Here is a 21,699-nt window from a genome sequence, read left to right on the forward strand (position 1 = left end):
AGTAATCTGCAAGCATAGCAAAAAGAATCAATAGAGTTAGAGTAAATTATGATACCATATCATTTCCCCCTTTGACAGGGTTTCACCGAATTTTTTCAATAATACAGATACGATCTCATAATCTTCCAGATCATTGCCCTTGATGGCATACGTGTAAGAAGTGACGTGCTCGTTGGGGTCGGTCGTTTCGTTATATTTGGGTATTTCGGGCATACAGAATTTTCTGGGGATTGGTTTTGGGGTTGCACTTGAGGGAAAAGGATTTTGAATAAATTTTTTCAAATCTAGCCCTTTTATCATTGGTGGAGCTCCCAGGATATGATCGACCCTGGAATTATATGTTTCTACTTTTTTATCGTTGGCTTCGACTCGTTTTGTGAGTTCCTCGAGCAATTTAGTAATTTCGGGAGTAGTCCTCGATTCTTGCTCATTTGACTTCACTATGGTTGGTTCCGTTATGTGGGTGATTTCTCGAAGCGGATTGGGATCCGACCTGCTTTGTACCTGAGTTTGGCTCTGCAACTGAGCTATCGCTATTTGCTGGGCTTGTAACATCTCGAAGATCATCCGTAAGCTGACTCCGATCTCCTCCACGTTATGCGTGTCTCGAGCTACAGATTGAGTACCGCCCTAAATGTTTTTTTCCGGTTCGGAACGTTGGTTCGCCTCAAGAGCCACTTATGAATTGACATCTAGCGGTACATCGACTCGAGCTTCGGTGACATTGTTAATTCCCCTTCCGGCCCTGGGTGTCAAGTTGTTAGTTTCATCTTTAAGGCCGACTTCGTGGTCGATAGGTAAAGCCATCAATCGAGGGTTTGCCATTGTTGATTTGAAGTTGTAAACTTGAGTGTATTGCAGATTTGTATCAAACAACCACTGTTACCCTTAGCCCCACGGTGGGCGCCAAACTGTATACCCGAAAAATCGGACAACGTTAGATTTGTGTATGGTTCTAAGGATATGCGATACAATTTGATATAAATCGTGTAGATAAATAGAAATATGTGTATTCTTGACTATGGGAATGAGAATAATGAGCAAAAAGAATGAATAAGATAAAGTAAAGCAAGCACAAGGAAATATCTTTCAATATGAGAAGTGATCTATTGTTACAGTGTATGAGCTGCCCGTATGTTTATAAGGATTCCCCCTTTTATAGTAGAGGGATCCTACTTTATTTACAATAAAATAAAATATATAGTGGAGGACCCATGATGAATTGTTTCTTCCTCGATTCCCGCCAAGATTCTCTCTTAGTGCAGTTGTAACGGCTCTTGTCTGCGAGCTCGATACTGGCTCGAACTCGTTATTAGGTCGAGCCCTCGACTTTGGCTTGAGTTCGACCTTCGGGGTGGGTGTAGCGTATTTCCGACCACCCTCACGTTGCCTTGCGGGTCGATTTGGTCATGGGCTCGATAATAGTATCGAGCCGGCTCCTCGATCAGTTTTCAGAACTCGAGGCTCGTTTATATTGTCTTCGGGACTCATCCCAAAATCCCACTCCGATTGCTTACCATTCGAATTCGATCGAACGTAGGAAGGCCGAAATCTATTTCTACCGTATACATGACTAATAATGATTAGAAACCAAGTTACATAACAAGTAAATTGCAATTTCTCCACCTAACTCAAATAACTTGGTAAATATCTTGAAAGAAATATGTCATCTAACACTATATACATTTTTTAAAAAAAAGCAGCGACAGTTAATAAATTTCACGTTATTTTTCTTGTTTTTCGATCCTAATTAGTGCACCACATTGAAGCAAATTGCTTCTATAGTTGAGAGTATGATCTTGAAAGAAATATCTTATCTGCGGCCACATTTAAAGCTCAAGTAAGTCTTTTAAGTGTGTCTACTTTCTAGTTTCTTCCTTAAAAATACTTGAGATTTTAGTAAATTGTATTTTATACTTTGTTATCTAAATGATAGTAATGACTAATCAATTTTAGTCCAATTAAAAGTTTGAAGGATACATAAAATAATCCTTAATAAGAAAATATGTGGATAGGGGTGTTCATAAAAACCCGAAAAAACGAACCAAATCGAAAACCGACAAAAAAAAAAACGATACTTTTTAGGTTTGGTTTGGTTTTGGTTTTGAATTTTAAAAATCGATCAAATTTGGTTTGGGCTTGATTTTAATAAAAAAATAATCGAAAAAAACCGAACCAAACCGACTATATATATATATATATATATATATATATATATATATATATATATATATATATATATATATATATATATATATATATATAAAGTCTCTAAAATGTTATGGTACATATTAATCATTTGTATTTTAAGTCTAATTCTTTGCCTTTACATTCTAGTTTGATTGGTAGTTTGCTTTTGCTAAGTACAAGAATTATTTCATGTTAAAAATAATCGATTTTTAATTGAGTACTTAAATTATTCATCACTATTTGATTCAATTATCATCAATATATATGATAGATTTCTCATAGTCGCCGGAATATGTGTTTGGTAGTGTATGTCTTATATTTAAGAAAAAATCGAAAAAACCGAAAAACCGAATCCCTAAAAAATCGACTTAATTGGTTTGATTTGGTTCCAACATTTAAAAAATCGAATTACTTGGTTTGGTTTCTTTTTACAAAAAAATAAATCCATACCGAACCATGAATCAAATGTGGAGAGGGTGAACTAAAGAGGACCATCATAAATCAAATGTGTGGGTATTTGATGCGTCCTTTTTCTATCATTCAGTAATAGCAACAGCATTGAAAATGGTCTGATTTAGACCCCATATCCTTTCCGGCGAATCGTCGGTTTCGAGATTGCTAGACACGCGCCGACATCTGGGTTCCTCTTTTAGCTGTACTGACAAAGGTTTTATTAGCATAGATCTAGGGAGTTATACAATCTGCTCATCTCACTGCCACGTGGCAGTCAGAAACTTTATTCTTTAGACTGATTAAAAAGAAAGAAAAACATTTACTAATATTGAACAATAGCAATAATTCGAAAGAAAAAAGATGCAACTGATGAGTTTTCATAATACGAAATTATTGTTACGAATCAATGATTATTCAAACAAGACGCAAAGAATTGCCAGTTGTCAAGTGAAATTTTGTTGAAGCTGTGAAGTGCAGCGAATCCCCCTCCCCCAACCTAACTATACTTTGTGAGGGTTCACTCTATACATATATAAAGAGAGAAGACGAAAAAAGGGTTGGTTTTGTTTGATTTAATAGAGAGAGAAGATGGAGGAAGAAGGGAAGAGAGAAGAGGAGGTGGTAATTGGATCAAGGTTGACAATGGAGAAAGTAGCTGCTGCTAAGCAATTTATTGAGAATCACTACAAGACCCACATCAACACTATTCAACAACGCAAACAGAGGTAAGGTTACTTCTTTTTAAGAAGCATCTTTTGTTTATTTCATTAATTTGATGGTCTTGTTTATTTCTGCTTGTTTTTCATTGGCTTCTGATGTGCTTCGAAGCTGGAATTAGATAAAAACAACAGTTATAGGTTTTTTGTGGGATTCATCATTCTTTCTTGTTTGGACCAATTTGACTTAATTTAGTTATACTCAGTTGGATCAGCTGGTTGAACTGAGGGAGTATTTTTGTGATAAATAATTGGGGCATTTCGGTGGTCACCTGTGACGAGGTTGATGATGCATTAATTATGAGTAGTGTAATGAAACGGGTCCAAATGAAGATGAACGGAGTAACGGACATTGAGGATTCATTTAGTCGATCCAACTAGGATTGAGGCACAGTTATTGTTGTAGTACTATGTGTGAAGGTATCACTCGTCTCCGGCTCTTTAGTACCGGGTTCATTTGAACCCAGTACTTTCAACACGGAACATAAAAATATGCGTAAAAGTGTACTAAAATTGCAACAAATAGTTGATAACTTTAACAATATAATGAATTCAATGCTAAAAATCTTAAAGGTGGAACCCATAAAGTTTAAATCCTGAATCTGCCTCTGCTTGAGTTAAGAAGCTTACACTATGATGGTCACATTATCGTTCTCCAGGATAAGCATTTGGTTTCGATGTCACTGGGAAGCATTGAAATCTGTATACTGAAAGCCCCACTTTTAAGCTGGGTGTTTGTGGATCTCATAGTTCTAAAGATTCCGATTTGAGTAGTTTGTTTTCTTTGGTCAGAGGACCAGCTGGCAAAGTGGCAAAATCACAAATGCCAACTTCGGAACCCGTTAGAGAGAGCAGTTTTGTGCCTTCTTTCCCATGGGTATGGAAGTTTGTAATAAAATCTGAAAATCTATCAGTTTAAATTGTAGAGCTTGTCAAGAGTTAATAGGGCGCAAATTTGGTTCATGTAAGCGTAATATGTCCAACCTCAAAAGTTAAGATATAAATGGTGATTACAATTTTATCCAACAAGGAATGTAGCTTAATGTAATTTTCGAAGGATATAAAAGGTGATCAGCATTTTCTTTCCCATGGGTATGCCAGTTATAAAAGATTGGGCGCTATTTGTAGAAAATCATGTATTCTACGATATTATTTACTTATCTTACATTTTTATTTTTTTCTGATTGGTAAATAATGTAGTAAATAGATATCAGCATCAAGTGAGTGCTGAGGAATATGTACAATATAGCATCGGTACAGGTTTTGTAATTTGGTAAAAAAATCCAACATGACTTCTACATCGTTAAAAGAAGCCATATTTACTTTTGTTCCGTCTTGTATGCAGGGTTTTTCTCAATCACATTACTTAATCAAAAAATAAACAGATAGCAATTTAAACTTTAAGAAAAAAATTTACTTGATCTTTTTCTAGAGTTCACTTGTGAATCTCGACTTTTTTTTGACTATATTTCACTAAGAATAATAACATCTCAATGTGACTGATTGAAAAATAAAGAAAAAGAAAGAATAGCATCTCAGTATGCCACTTACTCCCCTTCAGCCTCTCCCGCTAAAAAAGGAGAGAGAAGTAAAAGGCGCTTAGCATGCTGTGTGTACTGGCATATTAATTTTTAAGAATACATTATAAATATACTATATGTTCCTATTAAAAAAAATTTATATATGTATGTGTGTGTATGCATATTATATGTACATATATATATAATACACACACATAAACATGCAATTAGGATGTGTAAGTACCACTATGAATGTTAATTTCCTGTAATTATGTAATCTTGATACTCCTTCCTATTTATAATATGTACATCACTATTTAAACACACAATAGCTTGAGGGTATAATTGAGGTAAGCTTCTCTAGATCTCTTCCTCATCTCTTATTTGTTATAATATTGTTTAAAAATAGGCGTTGGATTCTAGAAAGAAAGTTAGCATCTTCGGATGTGCCTAAAGAAGAGCAAATGCATCTGATCAAAGATCTAGAGCAAAAGGAGACAGAGTATATGAGACTAAGGAGGCACAAAATATGCGTGGATGATTTTGAACTTCTTACAATTATTGGCAGAGGAGCCTATGGCGAGGTCAGTATTATCCCTTTAAGGTCTGTTTTTTGTTTTGTTCTGGTTGCAAGTAAATGATTTTGTTTCATAATTTTCTGGTTCCATTTCTACTGTATTTGCATTATGTTCATGCAAATGCTTGGATATGGACAAATTGATAGTAGAAAGTAGTAATCTATTCCTTCCATTTATGACACTTTGTATTTTGGTAAATGCCAAAAGGTTTGACATTTCTATTTATAATATTTTTTTATGCAACTTTCACAGATTGCAATAGTTCACATTGTCCCTTCGGGTTCCTTTGGGGACATCCGACAAAAAAAGTTCAAATTCATTTAATATTTTAATCTTATTTATAATGATTTCTTTATCAAACAAATTTTTCTCAGCTTGTACAGTATTAATCTCCATCACCCTTGACATAGTACAAAAGTCAAAATAAATATTTTAAATTTCGTACTCTGCAAAATTCATCTAATAAAATTGATGGAGGGAGTAGAAAGTACATTCTATTTTGAGCCCTCACTTTAGACTCTTCTCCTGGTATACCATACAAATCTTGAGGAATAGTACAAGGCCATATATCAAGAAGGTTTCTCATTTTATAAGCCTACCAGGTGTGTAAGATGGTGATCCTGATCCCTAATTTGGTTGGTCTAATTTTTTTTTTTTTTTTTAAAAATTGTGAACAATTGAACATAAGAGTACCATGTTAAGATGTTGAGTAGACGCCAGCTTCTGCATTTGATTTATTGGGCGCGCAGCCTTCATTTTTATTATACCAATCAAGTCTTCCCTGGTCTCCAGCCTTTGATAACTCATTCCAACTGCCTAGGTGTGTCAGATGCAACACTTGAACCCAGAAGTTGTCTGAACCTATTCAGTTTGATATGCGAATTATAAACTAAGTTAACTTTTTTGTATGGATTTCACTTTTTTTGAAATGCAATTAGGTCTACTTCCCATGGGTGCCGCTGAACAAGTTATAAAACACAAACCACATATAATTTCTCATATGCTGAATCAAGCCTCTCATGTGCCGAATCAAAACAAACTCAAAGCATTGGACTTTAAATAAAGATTAATGCCGTGTAGTTGGTCTGTTTAGGACCAAAAAAGTTAGAAACCAGGTCTGTCCCTCCCAAGAACACCAGAACAAAAGGAAAAGTTAATTGAAGCAAAATACAGAAAACATTAGTTAATAAGATTATGCATTTACTTATCATAAGGCAGATAGAAATTTAAAAGTTTGATCACCAAGCGTGGGTCGAATGTCCCAGTACATAAAAGATTGAAATGCAAGTATGACCTTTAAGAAGATTCCAGGTGCTTACAAAGATGAACTTATGTCTTTATGAGGAGAATCAACCTAGAGGGAACTGGGACCAAGAACACCAATTATAATTAGAGAAACAACCTTGCAGATCACGAAATATGGATCTGGCTTCAGATTGAGATTAGGGTTTTGGATTAACTTGGTCAAGATCTTGGAGAACCCTCTTGATAGTAGGTTCAGCAGGGAAACCCGAAAAGAACGATAATTTAGATTATTTGTGGTCTCTGTGTAGGAAGAAGTGAGAGGACATTAAATTTTTGTTACTCTATTGTTCTATTGCATATAGGATACTGTGAGTATTGTGGAACATGTTTGGAGTTGACTGGGTCACAACCAGTAAGATAGACGCTTGAGATGGAAATCTACAAGGAAGAAGCAGGGAAGAAGAGCCTTAGTTGTAACTCCTTTGGATCTCATGTGGATGCAAAGGAATAGGGATTGTTATGTGGTGAATAATGTTCTATGGATTATCTGCTTTAAAGGCATTTTTGTCTTTAGATACTTTTATCTCTATATTGCTAATAGACAATTTTTTTTTTAATGTGGTGTTCGGGCCAGCTTGTGCGCACTCAACCATCCACGTGGTACTTACTACGTCTCATCAACACAGGATGTATTCTCACTTATCCAAAAAAATCTCTATATTGCTAATACATGTATTTGTATCCACATTTTATCCCGATAAAATAGTACATAAATTCCTGCATAACTTAATGCGGGTATTATTTAAGACCAACCAAAAACGGTCCAATGGAGAAACATGAGGATTCATATAGCCGGCCCCAAGTTGTTTGAGACTAAGGCATAGTAGTTGTTGTTATGACCAATCAAATGCTGCATAACTTATGGAGAGATTATTTTTCTGAATCGTTCTAGCAAAAAATAGTTTTGCAAGATTTTATGCTGGGATATCTTTTCAACCCCTCCAACCAAATGGCCTCTAAGGCTATGTATTGTTGTCTCCTCGTATCGTTTTAGGGAATCCTCATCCGATGAGCTAGTTTTTTGGTGTTTGGGCCCAAGGTCCATTTTCTTTAACGCGTTTCTTGTAAGATGTCGCATATTGAAGTACAGACAAAAATCAGCCTAAAGCCTAGCCAGAACAAAGATTGCATGGAATTTCCAAAAATCAGAGAGATCTCTTTTAAAAAGGCTGCTGTTCAACAGAGTGCACAAGAACGAAGTTTGAATGGATTAATTGCACCTCATGTCCCAGAAAGAACTATCTATTCTATTTTAGGGAAGAGTGGAGACTATAATGACTAGCACCTGTTGGACCATGAAGATTTTCTCTATCTGATCCAATACCTATGTTACCAATGCTCTCAGTTGGCTTCCATTGTTCAAGTTCAGTCAGTATTTTATTATCTTTGGAGGAGAAAATCAGGATTGTCTATCTTATTCTTTACCAATATCTTCCTCTTCCATGTACGTGGTTGTGTTGCTATAATTGAACGTATCTTTTTACTGATCATTCCTGATTCTAGAATGTGGATACTTGTGTTCTGCAGGTAAGATTATGCAGGGAGAAGAAATCTGGCAACATTTATGCCATGAAGAAGTTAAAGAAATCTGAAATGCTCATCAAAGGACAGGTGAGAAGAGGAATATTGCCTCCATTATTTTTCCATTGAGTTGTCATTATACGCCTAGTTTAGCAATTTTCCTGCTACTCTTTAGTAGAGTATGTTATTATGATGCTAAGAAACCTCAGAGTTGAACCCTCAGGGGTTGGCCTGGTGGCAATTGACTTGAGCCTTGGGGTTTGCTCCCTTTCAAGGTCTCAAGTTCGAAACCCACTGGGTGCAAACAATTTCTGAGGGCCATCGGACTGGGTAAAACCTGAATTAACCGTGGTGCACTTGCGGGAAACTCCTTGCCGAGGGCCTGTGCACCCCCGGGATTAGTCGGGGCTCAAACAGACTCGGACACCCGGTGCAAATCAAAAAAAAAAAAGAAACCTCAGAGCTGGAAATTGACTGCCTATATGCATTGACATACCACTGGTGATGGTGATATACTGCCAAGCTGTTTTGCCCAATTCAGCATATATCCTGCCGCTCTTACTTTTTATTTATGTTTTCTATGTCCATTATTTCTAAATTTCATCTCTATTTCCTTTTCTACTTGCTCGCTATTTTTCTTTTTCCTTTCCCTTGGGAGGATGGGGGGAATGGCAATGGGTTGTCTTTGGGTGATCGAAGAACATTTTCAGAGGATCTTGCATTTTGATTGTAATGACCTTAACATTTGGTGCACCACTCGAATAAAATAAGATGAAAGAAAAGCCGAATATTACTTTGATGCAATGACTTCTCCTTACAGGAATTACTTAATTTGCTTTCTAAAAGACCTGCTTTTGAAGGAAGATAGGTCTTATTTTCTTCTATGTTTAGCTGCTATTGCACAATAAATACCTTCAAGTAACTAGTCGTATAAATTAGATAACATTTACTCCTACTATCCCTTTTATACAGTTTTATTATTTCCTGGAAAGTAAGACTTTTTCTTCAACTATGAGTCTCGGAACATTATTAAAAAAATTTAATTTCTTGAATGTCATTTATAGAACTTTTTTTTATGCAATGATTTCTCCTTACATGAATTACTTAATTTGTTTTCTGAAAGACCTGCTTTTGAAGGAAGATAGGTCTTATTTTCTTCTATGTTTAGCTGCTATTGCACAATAAATACCTTCAAGTAATTAGTCGTAAATTAGATAACATTTACTCTTACTATCCCATTTTATACAGTTCTTATTATTACTTGGAAAGTAAGACTTTTTCTTCAACTATGAGTCTCGGGAACATTATTAAAAAAAATTAATTTCTTGAATGTCATTTATAGAACTTCTTCTCAAGTTTCCGAATATGTAAATTTAATTTCCAAAAGGTGGAGAAATTGATATCCAAAATCAGCCCAAAAGATTACATAGTTTAACCTTTGTATTCTGAATCTTATCATTCATTTTTGAGACATATTAAGAGGTTTTACTTCTTGGGATATCCCGCAGTAACATTCTAGTCCAGTTACTGTCACCTTTCATCTTTAAACATATTAATCTTTTTATTTTTATATTCTGCAAAGATCTAAGAATGTTCAAAGAAGACTTTTTATGAAAAGCTTTTGACTATTGACGAGGTCGCTTTTCCTCATACTAATGTGTGGATCCTTGGGATACCGAGGAAGGTATGTTGCCTCACTTAGCTAGCAGCAAAGGGGTGATTTTGATGGCCGAGAACTTGAGGAAGAGGAAGGGCACTTATGTTTGTGCATTATGTATAAGGAGTCAGGGGAAGATGTATAGCACCTTCTTCTACATTGTCGGGTTGCCTCGAGGTTATGGTGGGAAATCCTAACATAGTTTGGAACCTATTGGGTGATGCCAGGTACTGCGAAGGGTTTAATGTTCAGTTGAAGCTGTGGAGGAATAAGGAGAAGACACAAGGCTTGGAGTGTTGCCCTGCTTGCAATCATGTAGGTTGTTTGGAGAGAAAGAAATAGGAGAGCTTTTGAGGGCATAGAGATGAATTTTGTACATTTGAGGGATATCCTTTTATCCCTTATTTCCTTTTGGTGCACCCATGAGATTCCTTGTAGTCTAGAAGATTGGGTGACTTTCTTAGAGAACCATCTCTTTTTGTAGGTTTACTACTTTTTGGTATACCTCTTGTATAGGGGCTTTTGCCGTTTCTATTAATGAAATTTATTTACCTTATCACAAAAAAGACCAAACTAACGAGCAGACTCTAGAGCTAATAATTTTGTTCTGACAAACTCCCATTTAACCTACAATCTCTTAGTATTAATGAGGATTTAATTAAGTGTGGTTTACGAAAAGCAAGGATCCATATATGCAGTACCGACTAGTTGAGATTAAGGTTTAGTTATTGTTGTTACACTTGCGCATGTCCAGAAAGGGACAATTGCGAGATTAAGAGAACTTCCCGTGTCAGGAAAATCTGTATTTTGACTTAAAAGACAAATTGATTACCAATATTAGAGTGATATGTTCACCAAGGGTGTGGTCTAGTGGTCAATAAAGCGGGTGGACAACCATGCGGTCTCAAGTTCAAATTCCAACAAAGACAAAAAAACCTAGGTGATATCTTCCCTTGTATCTAAGCCTTAGTGAGCAGAGATGACGGATATCAGTGCTGTTGGGAGTAGCAGGTACCCGGTGGAATAGTCGAGGTACGGGCAAGCTGGCCCAAATACCACTGTCATAAAAGAAAAATATTGGAGCGATATGAATGGTAATAGAGCAGATATATAAAGGATTGTCACGGACCTCGACTAGTTTGGGGTTGACGACACATAGTTGGTTAATTGATTCTGCCATGCAACCTTCCCTTGAACACCTTAACATCAAAACATGTAAAAGGGAGTAAAGAAGGCTTCTTAATAAATCCCGGAGTGACAGTGTTTTAGTACTCTGCTCTGATTCAAATTTCATCACTGGACGTGCAAAAAGACCAGTTTGAGAATCATTCCAAATGCATGTGATAGCTAGTTCTTATATCCTGCATGGTGCATGATTGCTTGAGCTGTTGTGTAACCATACTTTCAAGTATTTCTGCATTGTTCTTTTGCTAGGTAGAAATGGCTGAAATTATACAGTACATTTCATAGTTACGTTATCTCATTAACTTTCACTAAGATTTTGAATTTAGAACAGAAATTAGGAATACTTCAAAATTGGAATTTAACAATAAAAAAAATACTTCAAAATTGGAATTTTCCTCATTATGCTCAATTTTCTAGGTTTCTTTGTGATTTAAAGCTAAAGGTTTTCCCCTTAGTCCTCCATAATTGTATCCTAATACCCTATCTCTTCACTATGAGAAACAAGGTTCGTCTCATTAGGTGTTTTATTTATTCATCTATCTTAACATGTGATGCTAGATTATATTATCAATTTATCACCCCATTTGCTCCAACTTTAGTGGATAGGATTATTTTGGCCACTTGTGCTTTTGGGATGGACAGGTTGTCTAGTGGATTAGTCGAGGTGCTTGTTGGCTTGACCAAACAACGAACATCGAAATAAAAAACTAATCACTAGAAACAGTTATAGATCTCTTGTTCAATTTTCTTTATCTTTTAAATATGAGTGTATCATGGGAATTTTCAGAGAATTCATAGCATGCTCTTTAGGGCTATATCTTATTTGCATGTTTAATGGGGAGACTGGTCTTTCTCCTCATTTTCCCGGACAGCTTTTATTTTGAAACTTAACCGAGTTAACCTTTTTCGGGAGCCCCTTCTCATGTAGCTTCTGCAATGATTCTTTCGATAAAGAACCTTATTGCCTTAGAGAACAGAAATGATCGAGTATCATACCAAGTTCATTTATTCCCCTTATGAAATGAAATGATCGAGTATCATACCAAGTTCATTTATTCCCCTTATGAAATGAAATGATCGAATGGCATATTAAGACTGTTTTTACTGGCTCCAGTGTATGAATGATTAAGACTTTTGGTTGGTGTACTGCAGAGCTTAACATAGCCCATGCATTCTCTATTTAATAGGAAGTTGGAGGGGCGGGGTCTGTGTCATGTTTGCATGTAACATCTTCTTCTTTATGATGTGTTCAAATGTAATATGTCCCCAAATGCGTATTCCCTGTGACAAATTGATTTTTGCAGGTGGAGCATGTGAGAGCGGAAAGAAATTTATTGGCGGAAGTGGCCAGCCATTGCATTGTAAAATTATACTACTCATTCCAAGATGCTGAATATCTTTATCTTATCATGGAGTATCTTCCTGGCGGTGACATGATGACTCTGCTCATTAGAGAAGACACATTGTCTGAAAGTGTAGCTAAATTTTATATTGCGCAGACTGTCCTAGCTATAGAGTCCATTCACAAGCATAATTACATTCACAGGTATATGCTTGCATCAACTTCCGATTTGTGAAAGTTATTGTTGTGAGATGATTTAGACGTGAGATAATTTATTTGTATGTTATTGGATGCAAATATGCAATAGATTTCTTGAGGCATATTTCTTTTGACGGGGAGACTGTTTGGTGTTCATATTTTCCATTCTCTTTTTCAGAGATATCAAACCTGACAACCTTCTTTTGGACAAAAATGGTCACATGAAGCTCTCTGATTTTGGTCTCTGTAAGCCTCTTGATTGTAGAACTTTATCCACGTTGAAAGAAAATGAAACTATGGATGATGAGAATAGAGATGATCCTATGGATATAGATAGCAGCTTCCCAGATTCCCGTGACGGAAGTAAGTGGAAAAGTCCCCGTGAACAACTTCATCATTGGCAGATGAACAGGAGGAAATTGGTATGTTATATTACTGATATATGTTTTTTTTTCCTTTGGGTTGTGTGAGGATTGTGTCATAAGGCTTACAGTTATACTGTTATTGATGCAAAAATTGGAAGCAAACGCTCCTAAAATGAGAGAGTTTCCCCAAGAGCACACTTGATTAGTGAAGGCGCCGTCAGCTTTGTTGTTACTATACTCATTATTGCTGACACAGAAACTCAATAAAAGGAAACTATTTATTGCAGACACTAGGACCTTCCAAATCATGAAAGATACTCTGATTTGGTCATTTTATTTTCCTACTTCAAGTCAAATAATCTGTTTTAGCATAATTTCTGTCACCATTTAACTTGCGTGTCAAATCCACCATTTCGCACTGCAACTTCAAACCTATTTTTAACTTCAAATTCGGGCTAATACCAGAATAATACCAAAACTATTTTAGAGTACAATAGACCATTCTGAGACCGAAAATTTGAAAGAACTTATTTCGGAGTTCAATTTAAATCTTTTGAACTAATCGAGAACAAGAACGACAAGAATAGTGGTAGACGCACACCACGGATTCAAACTTTTTGGGTGAACCAACTCTGATATCTAAGTGGAGAAAGGTAGAGGAATTGGTCCATGATCCATCGAGTGTTGAAGCTATAAGTAGGTGATTTCATGGTTATCAACAAAATACAACGCAAGGTGGCAACACAGTTGTAGTGGAATTGGTTGGTGTACAATGGATGATGTCGGGTATAGTGAAGGAAGCTTGTTTCAACTTGGCCTGTGAAAGAAGGAAGAGAAAACGCAAAGCATAGGATGTTGCCCCACTAGCTCTTATGTGGGCCCTGCTGGCGTAGAGAATAATTTTGTGTATATGAAGAATAACCTCTTATTTCTAGTTTCCCCTTTATCACCCATTAGGTTCCAGTCTGTATAGAAAACTGGATACTTTGTAGAGAACCATATTTTGTTGTAGGCTATCAACTTGGTGGCATATTCTTGTATACAGAGATTTCCCATATAAATAATATTATTTTACCTTGTAAAAAGTAAAATGGACCAAAAAGTGAATAATTGAATTAGTTCACAAAAATTTGACAGCCAAATTTGCCCAAAGATGTCGAAATCATAGGACATCAATTGTGAAGCAGGGAGTCTCTTCTATTTCATTTAAACAATAAAAGATCTATGTTTTAACAAAGGTTTGGTTAATGGTACTCCAGCTGAAATAATATCCATTTGAATACGATTCGAATCTATTGTTATGCCCTTTGAAACCTAACTATTTGATGTGTGTAAGATGCAATTTGCTGCATTATAATTGAACTAGGTTTTGTCGTGCTCCCAAACATATGCACTTATACAAAGCCAGATCATGGCAGGAACCAGAAGTTGTATGGGCTTGTATTTCTGTCCATGGAATAATGCTTTTCTTGCATATGACAATAACTGTCATATAACCGAAATATTCGCTTTTGTAGACCACCATAGTTCTTTGTTATTCAGCAGTATTAAATTTTATATGTACTTGAAACTAATTTTTGCCTTCATTATCTAAAAGGCATTTTCAACAGTCGGTACGCCAGACTATATTGCTCCTGAGGTACTATTGAAGAAGGGATATGGGATGGAATGCGATTGGTTAGTGTTTATTCTGAAATTATACTAAGCTTTTTTGCGATAGATCACCAAGATATCTTGGATTCTCTGCTCATACATGTCAGTGCTGTGCATGACTCTATTTGACAAATATCTATAGTGAGACCCTGTTCAATTGGTGCATAAATCTGACAAGAGGACTTTACCGATCATTTAACTAATTGATGGATTTCCCTCCCAATAAATTGCCTACTATGCTTCTCTCTTCATTAGTTTGCTTTCCAACATATGTGGTGGCATGTATTTACTGATAATGATAATTAAAAACAGTATTCTCTATGTTTTATTTTATAAAATACTCTTTCCTTTTCAGTCTGCTCCATAAAGATTGACATACTTCTATATTTGGAAGTCTCCATAATAAAATGAAGCAGTGGCAGAAAATATTTGTGGTACCTCTATGTCCATCTTAACAAAATTCAATCTAGCAAATACCAATTAGCGGCGAACGATGAAATATAGCCAAAAAAAAAAAAAAGACCTACTAGACGAGGAGTGGAATGGTTAAATAACCTCACTAACTGAGAAAGCAGTCTAAGGTTATCTGTTTTTTATGGGCAGCTTGCTTATGTTGGGGAAGGCGAAGGAGAAGTAGGGAGGAACAAGGACATCAGTGTAAGTAGGGGAGGGTGCTGCATCAGGTAATGGGAATAGGAGAGGGATGGGAGAAGAAGGAAAGATTTTGGTGCAGGTGCAAAGGGGGCTAGCGGAAGAGTTCACTGTGGGAGGAGAGAGCACGTTAAGTTGAAGGGAAAGGGAATAGAGAGTTTCTAGATGCTGGGCCATGGAAGGGGTAAGGAAGAAGGGAGTTGAAAAATCAGTGAAGGGTTTGTCCTTCGTCCTTTTATGTTAAGTGTATAACTGTCAATTCAGTGCTTAACCTACCTACCTCCCCCCTCATACCTTAACCACTCTGGGGATGATATAGGGGCTGGAATTGGCAGATAGTTTGGGCTTGGCAGGATATCTGATACTACCACATCCAGTCCCTCATCTGGCTATCAGTGAAGTTTGGGATTCCGTGGAACTTCACTGATAGCCAGACCATTTCCACAGATGTAGTCCCTATGTTTTCACTTTAGTTTGATGAGTACTGCAGGAAATGCTTTTGTTTTCTAACCCATTGTATAGTATCTACTCGTTATTTTCTATAAATAAATAAAAAATGTACCATGCTGTGCTTTATCTGTTTCTCATCTTTTATCTGCTATACTGCATGCAGGTGGTCCCTTGGTGCAATTTTGTACGAAATGCTCATTGGTTACCCTCCATTCTACGCTGATGATCCAATAACTACTTGCAGAAAGGTAGCATCTTTGCTTCTGTATTTTTACTTCTTGCATTTCTTCATGTATGTTTTTTTCCTCTTTGGATGATAAGGATATCTGCTGCTGCTGAGATAACAAAAAGTGCCCTGCTGCTTTCACTGTTAAAATCTTTGGAGATTAAGAGAAAAGTTTAATGCTAAGAACTTGTTGCAAAATGTCCACAGAGAAAGAACTAGAATTCGTATATGTAATTTCGTCCAAGTAAGAACCAACTTTCGTTTTTGTGTTATGGAAGACAACTTGCACAGTTGATACCTGAGACCTTTCCACTTGGTACTTAACCGCATAGATTAGCCTGTGTTGTTTGGGTCAAATGGTTCAATTTTTCTACCTTTTTGCCCTAGAAGTCTCAGCAGATGTATTGCATTCACACTGATATGCTTGCCACTGCTACAATCAATGTTTACTATGAGATGTGTAGCATTAGTGACACCCATTTCTGTATTATCCACAATGTACTGGTTGCCTTCATGTTGAAACTAACCTTCTTTTAGGATTCTCCTGTTAATCGCCAAATCTATCAGATTTTGACTCCATGTGTGTGCTTGCCAGATAGTTCACTGGAGAAATCAGCTAAAATTTCCTGAAGAGGCCAAACTCTCCCACGAGGCAAAGGATCTTATCTGCAGGTTACTATGTGATGTTGAACATAGACTGGGCACTGGAGGTTCAAACCAAATAAAGGTACTATTTAAATCATTTACATTCAATTGCTTTCACTGGAACTTTCATGTTTGCTCTGTTAAATTTATTCCAAGTGGTTGGTATCAGGCTCATCCTTGGTTCAAGCATATTGTATGGGATAAGCTGTATGAAATGGAAGCAGCCTTCAAGCCAGAAGTTAATGGAGAGCTGGACACCCAGAATTTTATGAAGTTTGATGAGGTATTTCACAAAAGTCAAGACTCATTTTTTTTAATTAGGAAAAGTCATTACCAGTGATGTACACCCTTTTAATCCTTTTAAATCTCTAATATGTATTTTTAACACCTATAGTATTTTTCTTATATGCTTTTATCAGTACTATTTTTCTTATTTTACTTGTGCATTACTGTCCCACCATCTGCATTAACTCACAAAATGGACGACAACATGTGTTTTCTTTTCACTGTCTGCTTAGAATATTGGTAATGTGTGAATTGCCTCATCCAAAAGGTTAAGTTTTCTGCATCACACCCTCTCACATGCGGGTTTGATTCTTTTTCTTGGTCAGAGTACGTAAAAATATTTTTTTGATTGGCGTTGGTGAAACTTGAATAAGGATATGTGCTTCCTATGTAACCATGTGAAGTGTGCAGACCCCCTCATCTGAGAGATCTATTCCTTTATGTAGGTTGCCCTTCAGAAGATACAAGTCACATAGTAGGCATTGCGTATAACCTTTTACAATGGCAGCTTCTTGAAGCGCTATTTTTTCTCAAACAAATAACACCAACCCATGATTGGTTATTCTCGTACTCAGCGGCGTGTGTTTCCTCAATTGTGCATTCTTTTTTTTTCTTGATTTGGATAGATACGTCTTTTGTCGACGAGTTGCTGAAGTTTGAACTCGATAGCTATGGGCATGCACTGAAGTTAGGTTTAAAAGGGGCAAAGACACGGGAAATGTGTGATTCTGCAGAAATGAAGGAGTTAGGAAAACAATAAGAGAGATTGATGCTAAAGAATTGGTACTGGTTTCAGATAAACAATTTTCCAGAGTTCTCCATGAATAATAGATATAAAAAATGTGTGTTAGAAGGGAAGGTCCTCTGAAACCAAGAATGATTCTCAGAATCAATTTGCCTCTCTACTTTGGTGCAACTTCATTTTCACAGAGACAGGCACATTTCCACATTTCTACATATTTTTCTTTACTCGAAAATTAGTTGGCAGACTCTCTCTCTCTCTCTCTCTCTCTGTATATATACTACAACAACAAACCCAGTGTAATTAATCTCATAAATGGGGTCTGGGGTCTCTCTTTATATATATAAATATATATATAATTTATTTTTTACTTTCTTATTGGCCCTTTTTCAATCCTAATTTCATCTGATAGCCACAGTTCTCTCGTTCGAATGTCAACAACTTGTCGACTACCTTGAATATTATCCATTCAACCCCAGAATTAATGAACAGTACAGTTGAGGGAACACACTAAGTTGTGTACAACAATAACCATCATGGGATTTTTACTATTTGTTCGAGTAAGATAACGCTCTTCAAGAAACCGTCATTGCAACAGCTTGCAATCATATCTACTGTTTGACTTGTATCTTTAGATAGGCAACCTAATAGAAAGGAACCGACATGCCATTTTCTTTGGGTGTACTTTTTTTCTTAGGCCAAGCACACAGAATTTTGTTGATGTGTAATATTCAGACTCAAATCTAGGATCTCTGTTTACTTTGGTACAGTGTTGAAGTGTGAATCGCATCATTTCTCGAGGTTTAAATTATTAGAGAGGGTGCACTTTTGTTTATTTATTTATATCTGCAACACGTCCCCTAATGACCATATAATGGAAAAATTCTTCTCTTCTTCCGTTCTCTTTTCACAAAGAAACTGGAGGGGTTTCTTATAAAGCAATTTGTTTCCTTCCTAGTCATCTCACTTTTTAAAGTTAGTCATTAAGAGATGCTTTGTATGACTCCATGAGTAGCTTATTCTTTTCTACTAGTTAACTTTATGCCGAAATCTGAATGTTATTCTTACTGCTATACGTGTGTTAGGTTAGTCAAGCTTTCTCCTTATTTCTGTTTCTAGTCAAACTTTGTCAACTCGATGGTGCGCATGAACTATAGTTCTGGCATCTTTTAAAGGCAACTCCTGGTGAGGATTTTGGGTTTGATTTACCTATTTGCAGGAATATGCTTGATTCACAGTTTATGCTTCCATAACTAAAGTTGGATTATTATACTTTGTCTCCGATCTTATTCTAGTTCAAATATAGTCTTCTAGTGGTTTATTTATCTTGTACATGTCTTTCTCCTTGTAAGTAACTTTGTTCTTGCCTTCTGGACTTCTTCTTAGATGGTTACTACATCATCAGCAAGATCCGGTTCGGGACCTTCTCGGAAGGTTAGTAACCAAGTGTTTCTTTTCTGTATCTATTTCAGCACCTTATGAATATGGTAGAATGTTATGGCCAATAATCTGATAAAGTATGTGCATCCTTAACCCACCACTTGCCTGAAATTCTGCAGCAACGAGCAAAAGAGTGAAGCTTAGAAGGGTTTACTACTCAGAATATACTATCGAATCGTGTTTTGGTTCCATTTTAAAAAAAAAACTATCTGAATATGTTTTCATCAACTCTTATCCAAAATATATATGCAAGCTATGTTGAATATTGCAAACAATTGCTCTTAAATTATGCATATATACTGCTGAGGCCTGTAGATTTTTTATATATTTTCTATATCTTTCTTTTTTTGAGAAGGATATATCTTTTTTCTTCTTTAGTAATAGATATATAGATCCAATTGACACCACATAATTGCATACAGACATTGGGTAAAACTTATCCGTCTGGACATGTATAACATGCTTTATGAATCGTCAGTAAAGTAGATCTTTTTACTCATATCTCTACTACCAAAAAGAAAAGAAAAAAAGTGAAGTGGATCTTTTATTTTGATCTTTTTGTTTTGTTTCTTATACATCAGCTTGCATTAGTCCTCCTAAAAGTCATGACATTTCGCATTCAGAATACATGTCCATTTCCTGGGATTCCTGTCCTTACATGATAAAATAATGAAACAAAGCTAGATGCAATTTAAAAGTGGATATAAAAGTGTCTGTGCAAGTGTTATAGAAACGCGGGTTTGAGCATAACTTTGCAAGTGTTCTGAAAGGATGGTAATTTTTCCTTAAGTGTTCCTGGTGCAGCCTGCATGATTTGTGGTACATCTAGAAATTTATGTGTCAGTAGTCCCATTTATCTTAGTATTCTTGTACCTAACCAATAAGAAGATTACCAATATTTCAAGTTAAAATAATCGATGCAAAATAAGGTCCTACTAATTTTTCTTTGCAGCCTCTGGAAGTTAGTTATCTGACTTTGGGTTTCATGTTTATAGATGTTATTAACTCCCAAAGATTTAAGTTTTGTGGGCTATACATACAAAAACTTCGACGCTGTCAAGGCACTACGCAACTCTCCTGGTAAGTCATTTGTTCCCCTTTCAAGGCCTTCTACCACTGAGTAATATACTCTAGTTTTCATGTTTCTGTTTGCTTTATGAAATGGAAAAAGTTGGTTGTATCCTTGTCTACTTCTAACTGCAGAGAGTGATGTCATCCTTATTTCATTTTTTCCCAGATCTTACAAGGGACACATCACCTAGACGACCATCTATTGATTCCATATTCAGTAAGTGTTATGACCTTGAATGTTGTTTAATACCGAACTTGTTTTTCTACTAGTCTAATTAATATGTCTGCAGGTGATTCTACGGACTATCCTGCAAGAAAAGGAAGAGCTGGAGATCTAGATACGGAGATGATAACATCTACTGGTAATGCAATATCTCCATGATATTGCCAATGTTTAATTGGAAAAGAAAAGGGAACTACAAGGGGAGGTAGTATACACCTGTTTTATTTGATCAGGTTGCTCACCCCTTCATCAGCATTCAAGATGGTTCCCTCTGCATTTTGCAGAAATATCGTGCAAGTGTACAGTAGTGTTTGAGAAACTTCGTTGATTTGTAGGACATGGAAAACTGTTTGTATGGAAGATTTGTGCAATAGAAACTTAGGCTGATTGGTGTATATTGCCCTGGCTGCCCAGGTTGGCAATCAAATGCTTTCTCTTGTGGCAGATTCTGGTCATATAAATTTTAATTAATGGGAATAAGCATAAAGTCTTCGACTTTTGGGGTCAATCATACTGTTTTTTATTTGTTTTTTTTCATATACTGGCAAAACTCTGCATCTGCCTGTGAGGTTTCAACTTAGTATTTTCATGTTTTCATCTGTAGCAGACCAGAAAATATTGATATCCTGTTCCATCTTCTCTCTTGGTTATTCCTTCTCCCTTTCTTGTGAGGCTTTTCCATTATTGAGGACCGTGATATGCTAGACCTTTATTGCAGAAGCATTGAGACATGGCAAAGTAGCTTCCTTGAGAGCATTTCCAAAGTCCAAAACATAGTATTGCATGCAAAAGATAACATGCCATCATTATTTTTATATGTATATATAAAAGTGGTATCTAGATCATCTTGTGACCACTTCGACTACTCCACCCAATACCAAGTACAAACTAAAGGTGTCAAACGGGTGGACCGGGCCGGGCCAGGTTCAGAAAAAAAGTGACCGGCCGGTCACCAATCCGGGCAGGGTTCCGGGTTCGACAAACCGGGCTTAACTGGTCCGGCCCCATACGGTCAAAAATGGAACCGGAACAGTTCCGGGCCTACCAGTCCGGGCCGGGTTTGTATATATATATATATAATAACGAAAGTAAAAATATAAAATAAAAAAACAATCTTATAAAAAGAGTGTTTGAATAAAGGATGCAAAGACTTTAAAATTCTTATATTTGAATATTTCATTAAGAATTTAAGATAATATAAATACAATGAAGATGGAAAAAAATCGCACTTATAATTTGAAAGTTCTTTTTTTATTTCAAACTTGCAAATTAAAGTTTACATT

The 21,699-nt window shown here is 36.2% G+C and overlaps 1 protein-coding gene across 1 annotated transcript; it reads left to right on the top strand.

Moving 5' to 3' along the window:
• Positions 1–3,084: 3,084 nt before the first annotated feature.
• Positions 3,085–20,924, top strand: LOC104114078 (uncharacterized). The gene is made up of 13 exons (XM_033660771.2): positions 3,085–3,368; positions 5,289–5,463; positions 8,290–8,373; positions 12,430–12,671; positions 12,844–13,087; positions 14,628–14,707; positions 15,948–16,032; positions 16,606–16,737; positions 16,825–16,938; positions 19,069–19,116; positions 20,118–20,202; positions 20,360–20,410; positions 20,484–20,924. The coding sequence occupies exons 1-13, from the start codon at positions 3,232–3,234 to the stop codon at positions 20,573–20,575; spliced, it is 1,569 nt and encodes a 522-aa protein (XP_033516662.1). The 5' UTR covers positions 3,085–3,231; the 3' UTR covers positions 20,576–20,924.
• The last annotated feature ends 775 nt before the right edge of the window (positions 20,925–21,699 follow it).

Source organism: Nicotiana tomentosiformis, chromosome 8 (assembly GCF_000390325.3).
Source record: "Nicotiana tomentosiformis chromosome 8, ASM39032v3, whole genome shotgun sequence".
NCBI lineage: Eukaryota > Viridiplantae > Streptophyta > Magnoliopsida > Solanales > Solanaceae > Nicotiana > Nicotiana tomentosiformis.